This window comes from Strix uralensis, chromosome 3, assembly GCF_047716275.1.
Source record: "Strix uralensis isolate ZFMK-TIS-50842 chromosome 3, bStrUra1, whole genome shotgun sequence".
Taxonomy (NCBI): Eukaryota; Metazoa; Chordata; class Aves; order Strigiformes; family Strigidae; genus Strix; species Strix uralensis.
In genome coordinates, this window is record NC_133974.1 from 56,681,845 (window position 1) to 56,699,155 (window position 17,311).

At 42.7% G+C, this 17,311-nt stretch overlaps 1 protein-coding gene across 3 annotated transcripts in view; it reads right to left on the reverse strand.

Moving 5' to 3' along the window:
- Positions 1-17,311, reverse strand: part of CEP85L (centrosomal protein 85L) — a 159,344-nt gene that overhangs the window by 109,191 nt on the left and 32,842 nt on the right. Inside the window, exon 1 of one of the 3 annotated variants that reach the window (XM_074862363.1) lies at positions 16,367-16,605. The exons of 1 other annotated variant lie outside the window; for it this stretch is intronic. In XM_074862363.1, the coding sequence (XP_074718464.1) occupies positions 16,367-16,415 (49 nt within the window). In that variant the 5' untranslated portion in view covers positions 16,416-16,605. Of the gene's footprint in view, positions 1-9,334; positions 9,510-16,366; positions 16,606-17,311 lie in introns of those variants that run through there. One more of the 3 variants, XM_074862365.1, reaches the window with a different exon arrangement.

Here is a 17,311-nt window from a genome sequence, read left to right on the forward strand (position 1 = left end):
CCACATGACCTAGGTGATAAAATAAAGCCAGCAATGAAATTGTTAACACTGATATCTAAAGTAATTATGTTTCACTCTTATCAGTCGTTTCCAGCTATCAAAAGATACACTACCAGCTCAAGCAGGCACGTAGTAGCCACATACAAGCTGTCTTTGTAAGACATTTATCCATCTAGGTTTGTTTTATTTTGGTTATTTTAATTTCTTTATTTAAATAATCATTAAAATATTAAATTTTAAAGTACAATTCAGTGCAGCAAATAGTTTCTCTGTTCAAGGAATTTTTGAGAATGTGTGGCCTACTTTATAGTCAGTCTCAAGGGAAAAATACACCACAGAGTACAACCCCAGAGGACCATCACAATTTTCAATAGTCAATATCTAAACCTGAGCATTGTTTTCAGGCAAAATACTGATCATCATGTTCACACTCCAAACCAGCAGAGCCACATGAAGATCCTTGGGAAAAAACCATGGCCTGGTCTTGATTTTATATATAATCACATACAAACACCCCTCTAGCAGTTAGCTTTGCATAACACTTTCAGCAGGAAATGACTCATGAAGTATCAGTTCACATACAATGTCTCTTATGCTACATATGGTTATTTTTAGGTCATTTAAACATTTTCAGCAGTGTCCATCCAAAGTTGTAACAGCAATTTGCATCTGCAATGACATCTGCAGATCATTGCTATTTCCAGCTGTACTTGTTTCCCAGTAAATAAAATAGTTTAGAAAAGGATGCAAAAATGAATACATGTGTGTATAACCTACCCCACATATATATGAATACATACATATTCCCCATATAGCATAAAGATCTGCTAGTCAAAGTGATAACAGCTGCTCGCCAAGTCACTTGCAAATTGAGGAATACAGTACATGCTTCCTTACTGTATGCACTAGTTAACTCTAACATGGCATCTAAGACAGTCTACTTTCTGCCAGTAGGTTCTTGGAGGTCTTAGATATGCCTGTCCATCTCATTTGTCTCAGCTTCATTCTCCTTTGAGGTTACTGCCCTTTCTTCCCTTTAACACGTTTTCCTATCTTTTCTAACAGTTCAGAATCACTCAATTCTCCCTTCCCTTCATTCTACTTTAGCCATACCTTGTGCAACGTTTTTTCTTCTCTTTCTTAAACTTTTTGCTTTTCCTCGCCAAAAGTGTCTTATCTCTTAATTATTTCATTAAGTAGCTTTCAAGTCTAAAAGGGTGAGGCAGCAGAACAGAAGATCAGAGGAGCCAGACATGAATGAGACAGCCCATGGCTCACCAGTCACACCCTGTAAGGAAGTCCCAGCCAAGATCCTAAGCAAATACCGCTCCAGGTGTCATTCGTCATACCACCCTCTCTGTGTCATCATCTAACATACCGAAATGTGATAGTTTTGCATACAGCTAGTGAGAAACTGGGACATTTCTCCCTCTCCTACCATCCAACACATTTTTCACTGCACACTCTGGCTGCTTTGGGAACAGTAATTTTTCCATCCCTCCCTCTAAATAGGTCTAGTTTCCACAAGAGTTCCACTTCACACTTCTCAAGCTGTATCTAGCTATTCCAGCAAGAGTAAAGTTGACTTATGGGAGCCTGAGCTAATTAAGCCAGAGACAGTTCTGATTTAGGAGACATTTAAGATATGTTTATAGAAGAGAAATTTAGTTTCATTTATCCTTTATTATGCTGTTCTCCACAATACAACTCTTCAGTGACATTTCAGCTTTTATGACATTAAACAAGTGTTAACAGAAACGCAGCAGATAATGCTGTGGTGATTTAATGTGCAGTAGTGGTAGCATTAAGTCTCAAACTCTTTAGATTTCTTCATTAGACAAATGTTCAAGTACCTATAACCATCCATATACAGCCCCCACCCCCACCCCACCCCAGTCCAGCTGCATCTTGAACGCCTTCAGCGACACAAATTCCACAACCTCTCTGGGCAGCCTGTTCCAGCATTTAACCACCCTCCATGCAAAGAACGTTCTCCTAAGGTCTCATCAGACTCTCTCGTGTTCCAAACATTTGCAATATATCCCAAAAGATACAACAATACAGTGCAACTAGACTCAACAAAAAGGGTTAACATACTAGAGGGGGCAAACAGTCATCTCCAGAGGGATCTCTGTAGATACTGTAAGCTGAGGAAATAAAAAGCATCACAAAACACCCTACTATAATCTATTCTCAATTTTACACCTACACGCACACAGCCTGGGGACACATCAAGCCCCAAGTGTGGCGCTGAAGCACAGGTCCAGGAGGACTTGCTGGCAAAACACAGCATTAACGCAACACTCTGTGGAGCACCTTTGCACCTGGGGGCTGTTCAGCATTTCTAAGTTAATTCATGAAGCCTGATTCTCGAGCTGGCAGGCCTGAATAGGTAAGCGCTGGTACACATCCATAGCTACACACAGATCAGCATGAGGCCTGTAGAGTTTACTAGCTCTGGCTCAGCACAGGCCTGCCAGATCCCATCTGGCTCTCCAGGGAAACACTCCAGTCTCTCTGCACGGTGCTCTGGGCTCCAGAAGGATCTCTCCACTCAGGTGCTCCCTCTTGCTACCCCTTGTAACGCACAGCTGGCTGCACGCAGCAGGAGAGCGCCCACGGTGCTGTCACTAGCATCGTGCCTTCCCTTACAGCCATCCTGTACACAGAGGCATGGACAGGGGCTGGCATGGATGGGAACAGTCATTTTCCTCACTCACTGGGCTCCTACAGTTCAGGAGCAGACTCTGCATTTAAAAGGGATATGTCCCAAGAAAGAGAATTGGTTTAGAATTTGACTAGGTAAAGAGTATGTGCTTTTTAACCTATTCTAGATGTGCCAACAGAACATGGTTGCATGCGATCACTTCAAGAAACGCTTTCTCTTTGCCTCCCACAGAAGTCCTGACATTAAATGTGCTGCATTTTTTTTAAAAAGGGAGCTAATAACACGTTCCAGGAGTCTACATTTTTTAATGTTTTATGGCGTGTCCACATCATTGTTTTACCTTGCTGACCTAATGGTGATTCTGCACAATAGAAGGCCATTACAAAAACAAACTGTCTACATGAAAAGAAGCTTTTCAAAGCTAATTGAAGTCGCTCCCATAAATGGCCAAATAAAAGCAACAAGATAGTAGAAACAGACTCAGTAATTAAGTCTCAACAGTAAGTCATGTGTATCCAATTCGAAGTGCCAAAGAGCAGGCCTCCTCCCCATCGCTCAGGGAAGGTAATTACCCAAGTTGCAATAAAGAAACACAACCCATAAAATAAGACATCATTAGTCCAAGCCACTATTTAAGAATTCATTTATCAGTTTCATTATTTGAAACTGACCTTCCAAACCAAGTCCTGAAGAATCACCAATCACTATGCACCCTGCTTTATGCTCCCCATCTTCTTTTCAACAGCTCTCTGTAAATACATGATCTTTCATGCAGCAAACAGCCGACACTAAAAGAACCAAGCATAAGAGGGGGGGGGAAGATACACAGGAGTCCCCATGCTGCTCAGCTAGCACACCTGCTTTACCCTGCTGCTCTAATCTCAAACCTGCCAATCAACAGCTAGTGTCCATCTGCCCAAGATACAGAGTGGGGCAAGAAAAGCAACAAAAATTTCTAATAGATATTTGTGGTGCTAAATTGCATATTACCATCTGCCTACAATCACTCCTTACTGGGTCAGGAAAATCTACCTTTCATAGCATTTAACAGAAAAGAAAGGAAAGTAGTGTCAACATACCTGGCTGTGATTTCCAAAGACAAACATGACAAGTAAAATACATCCAAGATCCCAAACAAATCTCAGAGGGAGCCTTGTTTTTACAAACAGTTGACTGCGTCCTTGAATTTGGCCAGTTAAATATACTGGCATAGTGCTGTGTTTCCAGCCTAGGCATTTAAAACAGATCAGTTACCTAAGCTTATAAAGTGCTGGAAGTAGATTATTTATTAGAACAGACCAGTTGTTGAAATTTCACTCCACAAAAACATGTATCTTTTTCTGTGTATTACAGAACCATGTCAGCTACTGCTGGCAGGAAGGCACCAAGTTAATTCTGGATCATTACCACTCCTAATTTCAGTGGCATGCACGGATCTCATATGATCTACATATACAAAATAATAACACCACCGTCTTTATATTTGGTTCCTAAAATACCTCTAACACGTTTGAATGTAGAAAGTACTATTTTAAGTGACAGCTACGATACTGTTATTTCACCTAGATGCTTCATGGAAAACAACAGCTAAAGACTTGACTGGGTTTCACAGCAGATACATCCTAACTTAACGATACTGATTTCTCTATTCCCCACCATGACTTCAACATAGTTTGTGACCAGAAGTGAATCACCCCTGACAGCCAGTGTAAATTTATACAGTCAAAAAATTCCAAAGGCGACATCTCACTACAGTGCTATCAAAACTGACAACTATGCAAAGCTCATTCTAGTTATCACAGATGTGACCAGGCTGTACAACAGTATTTCATGCCACGATGGCACTGAAGCCTGCCTGAAGCTCTTTCATGGAGAGTCAGCATGTCAGCTCAAACACAAAGTTATTTGGTTCACCCTGACCATCAACAACTTTACCAAAACCCTACTAATTGTGCTAGAAGATCACACAGTAGTATTTTGAAATAAGTCAACCCACTTTCAACCCAGTTTCCCCATGCTTATTCATACAGACCCCTGACATTGCTGAACCTAGCCCAGTTGCAACTTCTCCTCTCCTCCCCACCTCCCCTTCTCAATGAATCCTTCAAAGGTTTGCAGCCTCTCTTCTGCACTCTTGCCCTAGCCCACCGGGCTGAGCAACCACACATCTCTTCAAAAGAAGAAGCCTACAAATCAACACACAAATGGTCTCTCAGTGAACTGTTTGCTGTATTGTAGGAATCAAGTTACTTCAGCTGGAAAACATTTAAGTTTACTCATCATAGCTGCAACATCATTACTGCTGAAAGATTAAAGAAAACCTCACTTTGGTGCATGTTTCTGCACAATAATTCTTTGCCAATAAATAGGCTATTTTTTTCAACTGCTGGAAAGATGACACAAATAGTGAGAAAAGGAAATGGAGGCAGGGGAACTTAAAATGCAAAAACACCCTTTCCAAAATGTAGACATGAGAACAGATGTCATACTTAAACATATTTATATAGCTTTTAAAAAAAAGCTGACCTTCAGCTGATAGAATGGGGCAACAGCAGCCTCCTTCAATCAAAGGTGAAATAAAAGCTGAACTGGATTAATTCCATCTGATATCCTAACACAATAAAAAGAACCAGGCACGTAAATGCTCCTTGCAGACACAGGCAAAAAGAAAAGTTATATGGACAAATAAATACCCTGAAAATAATGTTAAAAAACTGGCATCCTAACCCTGACCCCAAGACAAGTATTTACAAGGTGCATGTCATCTCTAGGATCCTTCTGCAAAACAAATTGCAACTTTTATTAATACAAACGCTCAAAACAAGTTCCAGGTCTACAATCCAACCTCTTGTCTTCTGAGATGAGCAGTACACCAGTTAGAGAGGGTTTCTAAAGCTTTCATGAAAGTGGCCAGAAGACAGTTTCAGGACCCTTATCACAAACACTCTGGAGGTGGTGGTGGAAGCTCACAGCTCACAGCTGGCCATGCACTGAGGTACCAGAAGGTACTAGTCCCTCCTCTCACATGAATGCAGCTGAGAGTAGGTGTATGATACGACTTAATCTAAGTGCAAAAAGGCGCAGGGGAAAGTGGGATGAAACGACAGCCCTAACTACTGAATTCTTACATTTCAGTTTCTCAAAAGCATTTTACAATGTCAGATAGCTGAAGTATGATTCATTCCAAGGATTCGTATCCTTTACTAGTGTGCTTTCTCTACAGAGCCTGCAAACTGCTTAAGTTCTCCCAGTTTTTCAGTTGGAAACTGACTAGAGCAATCCTAAGTATGAAGAAAGATAAAAACGTACAGATATAGAGGGAAGCAGGGAAAGAAAAACAGGGATGCATGAGTTTAAGCAGAAGAATATTGAGGGAGAGACCTTTTTACCAGCATTTTTATTTGTACAGCCTGATAACATACTGCCTGGCATACAAAGGCCCATGCCTGTCCTCTGTACTATTCATGTGCAAAAGAATTCACTTACTAGAGAGAAAAACGTGGTAAAATTGTAGAGAAGAAAAATGAAAGTAGAAGAGTGAAACCCAAACAAAAAAAATCCTCAAAATACAATCCTCAAAGCAAACATATGCTCAATTGGTAGTATCAATTAGAAGAACCTGATTAGGGTCATATTTTAAGGAATATAAACTTGTGCTCCAATTTCTTAAGAGAGCTAAACTTTAAGTAGATCGTGTCACAAAACCTCCAGCTTTTGCCTCTGAAATTCCTTAATAAAAGTTAAACCATCCCCCCCCCCCCCCCCCCCAAAATGGCTAAATGTACAATCTCTCATCATAGATAATTATAGCTATAAACGCTTTGTCTGCTATACAAAACAGTATTTCAGTGTGACCTTTCACAAGTTACAAGTTTTCTGACTTTACAAAGTGTATGGCACTGTATAACAAGTTACAAGGTTTCTTGTGCAGGAAAATATGTAATCTAGAAGAAAGAATGGGAACTAAGGAAAATTAAAACGTCAATTTGACAGATGAGCTTTAGAGAATCTTGCCATGGCAGTTAAAAGACAATCAGGTAGTTCACTCTCTATCAACTCCCCACACCAGAGTCCATAAAATATAAGAGGTGCCCAGCTCTGTCTTTCCAACAAAGAGTCCAGCTGGCTAGCTTATGCCGCTGGCTAAAATGGGTTTTTGCTGAGAATACTGTTTGACATTAGAGCTAATCGGATCTAGTGGTCAGCTGCTCCGCAAAGGCTGGTCACCTTTCCCAGCCACGTATTTGCTGTCACTTCCCCAGTGTAAGCCCTGCCACCCCAGACCCCACAGAAAGTGGTTCAGGAACAAACAGTCCCCACTTACACAAAAGGTTACCTGCTAATTTGCTTTCCTAAACTGACTCAGCAAGGGGTCAGACTAGAAGCAGTGCCAAGGAGTGAGTGGGAAGGTACAGGCACAATTCTGATGCCCAGCAGTAACTAGCTAGTAACTAGGCTTATCCGTACTGCCAAATTGCGCATTAAGGCAGATTCTAAATTGGAGTGAGATAGGCATAAATCTCTGCTGGCTTTACCATGGAGGACAAAATCTGTTCAACTAGCAGAAAGCTGTGTTCAACACAGCACTGTGCTAGCTTAAAAGGTAGTGAAATCCTTAGACTGACACAGTATATGTACTAATGGACTCAGCCTCCCAGATTTCTGTTCTAGAAAGTACAAAAAAACAAGAATTCAAATTAGTAACACACTTTATAATTTTTATACAGACAGCATTTAGATGTAGTCAAATATCAACCCACTGATGAAATTCCTACCCCTGTCAGGAAAGAAAGAGGTTTGCTTTCATCACTGACAGGAGCAAGACCAGGAATTCAGTCCAATTGTTGATGGCACTCCTGTGAGTTTTCCACTTCCAGATAGAGCATTTGCATAAAACAGAACTTCAAAATACAAACTGCAGATGTTTCTTATTTCACATTTGGCACACAGACTACATATATTACCTCATGCCTGCTATGCTGGCTTCCCTCTTTGTCTTTGGACTCAATGCACTATTCACCCCACAGGAACACAAAATTATATTCTTAGTTTCCATTCACTTCTATACAGAAACTGCAGAGGAGAAAACTACCTTTTAAACTTGGAAAGTTTATCACTTACAATATGAAGAGGGGAACGTCTAGGAAAATAAACACATTAAGTTATGCTTAAAGTTAATATAAACTTCAAACAGCAAGCCCTCAGGACATGCAGCCAGTTCCTAGAGTCTGTTTAAAAGCTGTGCATTTGTAGGTGACCAGCTGAATCCTTCTCTTACCAAAAAAAAAAAAAAAGCTAATCATCACAGACTATCATCTGTGTTTCAGCCCTTCTTGCAGCTTAGCTTTACTGGTATTCAAAACCATGATCAGGTAAGTTTTCTCCAAATTATTTGTTATTCCAACATTTTTCTTACAGAATTACCCTTATTCTTCCCCCTTCTGTTTAAAGAGTTAATTCACTCTCCTCTATGCATGGGGAAAAGTGAAGTAATCACAGCTGCTAGAATGAATAAAAAAATACTAAATAGTTTTAAGCAGTTCCCACACTTACCAAAGTGGATCAAATACAGGAGTCTAGCAGTCTTACTTTTTTGAAAAAAGAGCTTGTAATCAGATCTCAGACCTAAAGATATCCTTGACACTAAAATAAATGGCGGAGAGACAAAAAAAAAAAAAATTAACTGAAACATTTGGTTAAATGTAACAATGCTATAATTTTTTCCAGCATTTTTCAAAGAGGTTTAACATGCATTATACACACAACAGGATCTACTTTAATATGGACATACCAGAGACCAAGCCTCCAGTTTTAGTGCATGCTAACGGAAGTATACCCATCATGTAAAGGAGTTCCCACATTGTTACATTTGGGATAAAAGGATAAAATTCTGGCTTCACTTAGGCATTAGGAGATTTTCCTTACAAACTTCCAATGCTCATGTCACAAGGCATAACTTCTCCTCAAGCTCAGCTTCAGTTTCCACTCACCTATTCACTGCAAGCAAGGACAATATTATGGAATTTAAAAATAAAGAGCAACAGTTTTAGAAAACAAAAAAAATCCTCCAGAGTATACACCATCAACTCTACCTAGGATACTTTCAGTCAAAACCAGTACTTCTTGTGTTTCCATCTTCACAACTACAATCATTTTTTATATAAAACTTAACATTACAAAAATTCTACCAACCACACAAAAGCCCTTGTTCAATCAATTTGGTATTTCGGATGAAGTGAACAGAAAGAGGAAGATTGCAACTGTTAGCTTTCTTTTCCAGAAAGTCTCTAGCAAAAGTGATGAAGTTTTAAGTAATGGTATTTTCAATGTGTTTTAGTGCTTTTAGCTGGGTCACTATACTCCCACTTTGTTTTATTACCCACAGAACCATTAGGCCTCTGATCAGTGCTAGTCATGGAAATTTTTTACAAAGCATTAATTCTCAACTGTAAGAACATCTCCAAAGGTTCAGAATTGCCAAAAGGTATAAATAGCTTTGCTGTAGAGTAGGCATTCAGGAGAGAAGATACCATCTTTTAAAGAAATACAGACTTGAAAAAGAAAGTCTTATTTATTCTGAAACACTTGAAAAAGTTGCAGCTTTCCACACCATCTGGAAACTATGCTACAAAAGGAATAAAGCAGACATTAAAAACATAAGGATACCTTATAAGGAATTTCAGATCCGACTCCAGGACGATTCAAGAATGTTTCTTGTATGAATACTACACCACCAGTCTCTTAACATAGTAGGCAGTTGAAAGTTTGAAAAGCATAATTTGCTTTTCTATTTGCATTTGCTAGGTCTACTTCAGGTATTTTAATCAATGAAGATTCTTTACACTACTCGCACTGCCCTTCCTCAGCAAGACTGAGATAGCCTCCTACTACCTCTCCAGTCATTATGCATTACTCTGAACCCGTTCCAACCTGTATGCGAGTCCACTAACTGGTGGAAGCTACACTGTCCAATGAAATTAACATCACTTTTTCCTGATCCTCTCTTAATCTTCCTTGGCCTTCATGGTAAATCGGAGGATTAACTATATACTTCCTGATGTCATCAGCAGTAGCGAAGCAAGATTGTGCTAGGAGATTTTTCCACTATCAGTCAGCTGAATGAAGAGCCAGACCATTTGACGCCAGGTATTCTGCACCCACCTGACATCAGTGTAGATGCTTCCTGCAGCGATGTCTCCCACCGGGGTCAGGCAACTGCAAATATCCCCCTCAGTATTTATTTAACTTTAGTATTCTCCTGGTCCAGTTCCCCAAATTAGCTCGTCGTAAGGTTGAACAAGTGCTAGAGTAGGCACATGGGAAGCAGTAAGGATGCATGAGCGGAGGTACCCAGAGGGGTGGGAGCAACTCCCCATTAGATTATCTTAGGTGTAAAATGAAATCATGCCCTGCAATCCACCCACATACACCCCTCCAGGCAAAAGGGGGACTTTACCTGTCATATCTTTCCACATTTCAGGGACTTGAAAGAAAAAAAATTCTCAACAGTTGCCCTTCTTTTATTTGTGTTAATTGTGTTAATGCCTCCTTTTACAGAGGGGCCATTCAATTATCAAAAACCAGTAAAGATCCCTGGGGAATGAGGACAGAAAGATGCAGTGCCACTTATGGCATGGCTGGCTGCGGAGAAATAGGTCACTTGAGCGTAACTGTGCAATCAATAGGATGTTCAAGACCAGGCAACCAAGCCAGATGCTGCGAAGAACGGTGCCCAGGGAAAGCTAGCATCCTCAGGAGCGATTCCACAGGGGTCAGCAGTTTCAGAGCACATGAGCAATGATGAGTCAGGATTAACACAAACCTAAGCACACTTGTGAGCCTATTTACACAAGTTACTCCCTGCGGCATGTTCTCCTGTTCTTCAGCCATTCACCTCTGAGCCTCTGCAACCGATCTGCAGTCTCCCATGTGCCACATTTAGAACCTCCTCAACTTGCCCTAGACAGCAAGGAACTCCCATGTGGCAGCCTAATACAGAAACCAGAACCTTATTACACTTCAGTACACCTTCCAACACCTTCCCTCAGCGTTGGCCAGAATAAACTTCAGAGCTACATATAGTATTATTCCAGGTCTACCAGAAGAAATATTCAAAACATAACGGCTTCCTCCTTCAGGTGCAGGTGCCCCGGCACTGGCAGGGGGCTGTGAGGTGGCCTCTGTGCGAAGCGGCTGGGGCTGCCCCGTGCCGGACACAGCCGACTCCAACCAACCCACTGCAGGGCATGGCTGAGCCCCACGGCCAAGATGGTGGCACCTCTGGGAAAGCAAGAGCGAAACACTACCTGGGAGCAATGAATAAGAGGAAAAAAAGTGTGAGAAACAGCCCTGCAAGCCCAGAGCAGGAGGGGAGGAGGAGCAGGAGCTCTGGGCACCTGAACAGAGATTCCCCATCAGCCCCTAGAGAGACCAGGCTGGAGCAGGGGAACCAAATGAGGAGGAAGGAGTGTGGAGAGAAGCTACCATGGACTGACCGCATGGTCAAGTCTTTGCCCACGACAGTAACTGGTAAGCAATCTTCCTGTCTTCATCTCAACTCACAAGCTTTTCCATCCTATTTTCTCTCCCGTCTCACTGAGGAGGGGGAATGAGCAAGTGGCTGGGTGGGCAGCTGACAGCCAGCCAAGGTTAACCCACCACACAAGTCAGGAAGAAAGCCACTTTTTGAATCACATAGCAAATACACTGAACATGTTTTAAAGGTAATCACAACCACAGTGAGACTGTTTTGTTGTCAGTGTGCAATTTCAAGACACATTTGGGCATCTGAGAGACTTACTGACAACTACAACCAAGTCAGCACTTTCTCAGCCAAAGAACAACCAGCATGGGAACTGACAATTAGTTTAACTCTCCAACTATTAAACCACAGGCAAATTACATGATAAAAACTAACATCCAAGAGTACAGAAGGCAGAGCAGTTGATATTGAACAAGTGTAGTACTATCCCTCTCTTCCTTAACTAACCTGTCTACAACAAACAGGCTTCACTTCCAACAATGGCAGATGATCACCTCTGGCTACAACCTCAAGTCATGCAAGAACTATTTGATTTAGGAGGCTTTCAGCTATTCTTACCACCATGAATTGTTACTGTATTTAGCAAGTTCTCCATATTCTGAAACGCATGGCTTCTTTAACAGCTATTACATGCCCGGCTAAAATCTTAGCATAGATAATTTGTAACTATAACAAGCAATATTTGGTGGGCATAAATCCTAGGCGTTCTTTGGAGAAACTACAACTACAGGTGCTCTTATCCTAACTAGTGCTTCCTTCTTCACCATCCCCCAGTGCAGACATGATAGCTCAGGCTGCTTTTTACTATATACTTATTCTGTACAACTATCTAAAATTAATGCGTTCTTCTCAGAATCATTAAACATTACTTCTTCCTTTAATTAAAGTTTTAAAAGCACAGACTTACTGAAACTACAGGTCTATATTCAGTCAGTAAACATTTAACATACAGTTAACACAGAAGAGATGAGAACAATTGCTAATCCCTAAAACCAACAATCTAATACACAGTTACATCTATCACTCTTTTCTTGCTAAGCAGTTAAGACATTCATGTTCTGTACATAAAAGAGTGGATACTATGCCCATAAAAGTGAATCACCTGAAGGGGAAAAAACGAAGGGACTGCTTTTGAAGGGAAGTAACTAACTCCTGCCCACCACCACTCAAACACAGAATGTCATTTCACATCACTGCAATCTGTGAAAGACAGCAAAGGCCATTCTAGCAGCCAGTCTTGTAGCTGGAACATTACACTTTTAAGCTCAGGTAATCAATCTTTACAATGTACTATATACATACATATATATATGCACACTTGTAACTGGTAAACCATTGGAAGTCTACCCTTGGTAACACTAACTCATCATTTACTACCTTGCCTAGCCTGCAAAGATAAACCTGTCTTCTCAAGATGTCCTGGGAGCTGTCACATCCCTGGCTGCAGACCTCCAACAGCAGAACAATAAAACCTGTTACAGAAACAAAACCATAGATTTCTGTCCCCCCCTCCATCCCAAAGGATGAAAAAGAATGTTGTTGGCCCCATCCTCCCCACCCTGACTGTGTTGTGAAGCTGCCTGTGAAGTCCATGGGTATCCCAAGGAGGCAGCACCCCATGGGCCTTATAATGTGTCATGACCTTATCGCTGCTGACACTTTGAACGTGACATCATTAAATAATCTTTCAGATCCATGTGTGTCACGCTCACTGCCAACAAGGGTTAAGTACAAGAACACAGGCGACTTCTGGGATTTGCCTTACAAACAAATGACATTGCTGGGCTCTAGGAACAGAGGGGTGCAGGGTACTATTTTTAGGGAGTGTCAAATCACATCCTTTTGAGCACCTGACTTCTAGTTTTCACCACTTCTTGCCTTTGTCACCTAAACAGCTATTACCAGCCAAATTTCAGTAGTGGTCAACTATTTGTAATATTGGACAGTGGAGAGAAGCTTGACTAGAGGTATTACAGTTTGCTGAAAGTAATAAATACTTGCGATTTCATTTTAAAGTGTGTTTGTTTCACTTTCCACAGGCATCTGTTGGGCACATACAGCCTAACTGAATGACTGCATGCCCCAGAGGAACAACACATCTAGATGAACACTTTCATAGTCTTAAAAGAGTTATTAACCAACTGTGCATTTCAAATGATGGTCTAGATGAATAAGCAAAGGGCTTGAAATACTGTATACCCTTCACTGCAGCTATTTAAATTCCTGCAGCATAGTGGGTAACTGCTGTCTTTATAGAGGTATAAACTATGCTGCAAGGTTTTCATGAACAGTTAAATGCATCAAGAAGACTGAAAGACTGTAAGTCAATCATATACATTCCAAAAATAGCCATTTAATTTTTTAGGACAGGTACTGAGACTGTAAGAAGCTGAATTTATTTTGTATGGGCAAAAAACTTTGTCATTAAATCCATTGGTTAAACGGGAAGCACCTATCTAAAAAAAAAATCTCAGCGGCATGCAAACAAGACAGCACATTTCTTTCAGAGAATGCACTCTTATTGAACTGAAAAGCAAGAACAATTTGGAAGTGACAAGAAGGAATAAAACTGAGGGCCATAAATTAAATACTCACCAACAGTATCCTTACCCATTACATTTTAAGAAAATCAGAATTAATTTGCATCTATCACTGAAAATCTCTTACAGAATGCTTCAGTAGGCACCTAGTTTGTAAGAGAACTCTAAGATTTTCAAAAAAACAGGACTTCTAAATACCCATATCCATAGATAACTAAAATACAACTAGCAAAATAGAATGCTTTTCAGTAATAAACACAGTTTAACAAGAATTAACAAGTTATTAACTGCTATGCTCTCACACCAATATTTAAAAGACAATCAGAATCCACAGCAAGTAGTTGCCATTAAAGAATTAAATGTATTTTGGCAAAACAAAAATTCCATAAGCTTGAAAAATAAATGCTTAAACTTCTGCTCCCTAGCAGGATGCTACTGTTCTGCGACAAAATACTTTTCCCATGGACAGCTTCCTTCTCAAAAAAAAGAAAAAAAAAGTCTAACCTGGCAATAACATAATAGCACAGGATCTTGGTAGCCATCATCCCTTCATTAAAATACCTGCATGGATCTAGTTAACTACTTCTTCTTTAGAGGGATTACAAACCTCACAAAACAGCTTCTCGACTCTTTCAAAGTAAGACTGATGAAGGAAGGGACTACTATGTTGGAAATTATAACGCACAAATCAGTTCTCAAGGTGAAACCTTTACCTACTTGCTTTCTAAGTAACCAGCACTTTCCATTAGTCTATCATCTAAAATTAGAGATTTTTCTACAAGTTTTGCTACCTTACACTTCTACTGCTTATAGATAAACATACATTTTGAACTTCATATTAGTCCTGAGTATTTAAAGGGCAGAAGGGGCAGGCGAGGAAAGAAAAGTAATACACAAAATTCATTCTGAAATCGCAAAGACAATTCTGTCAAACAGGCAGAAGTAAAACATCCAACAACTGACTGATCAGAATTGCTGACAAATTCAACACAGTACTAAAACACTTTATGTGACCACAAACAAAATGGGAAGACACTGTAACAAATGGCACAATCCAAAGTTTGCTGAAACAAATGAAAAATGAACACCAACAATCTTTGTAACAGTCTGAAGTTAGTGCCAGTGTGCGCTTGTGATATGACCTTCCAATATTCCTGCCCCAAACACAAATAATCAAGAAATAAACCACCCTAAATTCCTGCAGTTTCCATCAAATTAACTGAAATCTCTGCACCTAGTGTTCGGAATACCCAGTATTTTTGAAAGCTGTAGCACGAAGATAACGTAACTCCATTCTTTTGCAGAAAGCATTTAAAAAAAAAAAAAAAAAAGGCAACAAAAAACCCCATAACGCTTCAACAAGGCAAACGTGTTACACACAGAAATAACTAACTTGATAATAGTACAGAAAAAAGGAACAATGTCTTCTTTCACATTATAGGGACTGAACATTAGACTACTTGTAGAGATTCAGGCAGCTGCTGAGGACGTCTTAGCAGCTCTTGTATTTGCAAGAAAAACCCTGTCAGTCGAAAGCAAAACAATCCTCTCGTTTAAATATGTCAACTAACTGTATACACATTATGCAGTCATATTTTGTAATCCCAAAATTAAAACATGAACCCGAATTTCTGAAGGGAAAAAAAAAATTATTCCAACAGTTAAAAAATTATTCTAACACTTGTAATGGCAGAGACAAACCACAGACCTTCACAGTGATCAATTACTTCAGTAAGTCAAAATATCACAAAAATATTTGCAGGAACTCAGAGTAAAGCAGGTGATATAGCTGGTAATATTTTCAAATCCTGACAAGGGCATCCAAAGGAGTCGGCACCTAGTCTTACCTGCCCAAAAGTAATGCTCGCACGGCTCTGCAATCAATTCATCTATTTTCCTCTGCCAGTTTTGACAGCCTTTACGGTTGAAAGTTAGCCCGCTGCTTACAGGTAGGATGTCTCCCCAGTAACAACCTAACTCCAAGCGTGAAATTTCAATGTATCCCTGCCAGTCTGCAGGAACTAGGCTCTAATTAATCCAGAGACAGAAAAGAGGTGGGAACAAATAATAATAATAATAAAAAAAAAGCTCGACCGATTTGTTGTAGTCTAAATTTAAAACGAAAAGCATAAAGGGAAGCGCACTTCCAGCCTCTGCCTAAGGGTACACTAACAAAACAGGGAGAGAAAAAAACGAGAGCCCAAAACATGGAAACGGACTATGTAGGTTAAGCTCAGCTTTTATCACCCGCTGCCAGGTCCAGCTAAGTAAACACTGAGCCCCCCGGACGGGCGGCCCGACCTCGGCAGGGGCCGGGGCGGCGGCGGGCCGGTCCCCGCGCCCTCTCCGGGAGGCCCCGCCGCCACGTCCCCCCTCACGGAGCCGGGGCGGGCGGTGACGCTTCCCGCCCGCCGTGGGGAGGAAGCTGCTTCCTCAGGCGCCTCTGTGGGGACCCGGGAGCCAGGCGGGCCGAGGGAGGGGGAGCGGCGCGGCCTGCCCGCCCCGCCGCCGCTGCCCCACCGCGGCGGGGCCCTTGTGCCTCCCCCCCGCCCCAAGCGCGTCCCTTCCCACCCCGCCGGGACGCGCAGGCGGCGGCGGGGCCGCGGTGCTCCTTACCCGCCTTGTAGCCGCGCAAGCCGAGCTGGGGTTGCAGCCCGCCCCACATGGTGCCGAGCCGGGCCGGGGGGGCCGCCGCTCTCCGGCAGCGGCGGCGCGGAGCTGCGCGCTCTCCGGCGGCCCCGCGGCCCGGATGGCCGGCGGAGGCGGCCGCGGCCGAGGGAGGTTAGCGGGGGGCTGTCGCCGCGGCGGGGGTGGCCGCCTGCCCCAGGGGCGCCGCAGCCATGGCGCGGGGCCGCGCAGGGCGGTGGGACCTCGCCGGAGACAAAACTTGCTTTATTGCGCTGCCGTCGCCGCCTGCCTCTCCGGCGCTGGGAGCGGGGCGGAGACAGGGGCGGGAGCCCCGCCGATGCTGCTGCTGCTCGGGGACGAGCCGCTTACATAACCCGGCCCACGGGGAGGGGGCGCGGGGCGAGCGGCCGCGGGGGGCCGGGGCCGGGGCAGCGCCGGCCCCAGGGGCGAGCCCGCCCGGCCCGGTCCGGTCCGGCCCAGCCCGGCCCGGCCCGGCCCGGCCCAGCGCAGGCCGCGGCCCCGCCGCCCCCGCGGTGCCCGGCGAGGCGGACCCCGCGCCCCGCTTCAGCCCCGCCGGGGCCGCGGAGGTAGTTTGGGCGCTCCCGTTGGCCTCGGGTTTATTAACTCACTGGCCCGCCTGCCCCGAGGCTGCCGAGACCCCGGCGGGCCCCGCGCTTCTTGCCCGCTTAGCCTGGGGTCAGCAACGGCGGGTAACTGTCATCAGGGAAAACGCTTAACTGAAAACACTTCATTTGGTATAACGATAATTGGTGAAGAAAAGTGAAATGCCTCGTTCCAGAATTACAGCATTTGAAATACCCAAGGCCCGTACCTGCAGACTTAGTAGAGTTTATACAATTTGCCTGTATGTGTTTGGTTTCATAAAAAAACAAAGTGGAAGGAAGAATTGTGAATGATCAGTTCCACCAAAAA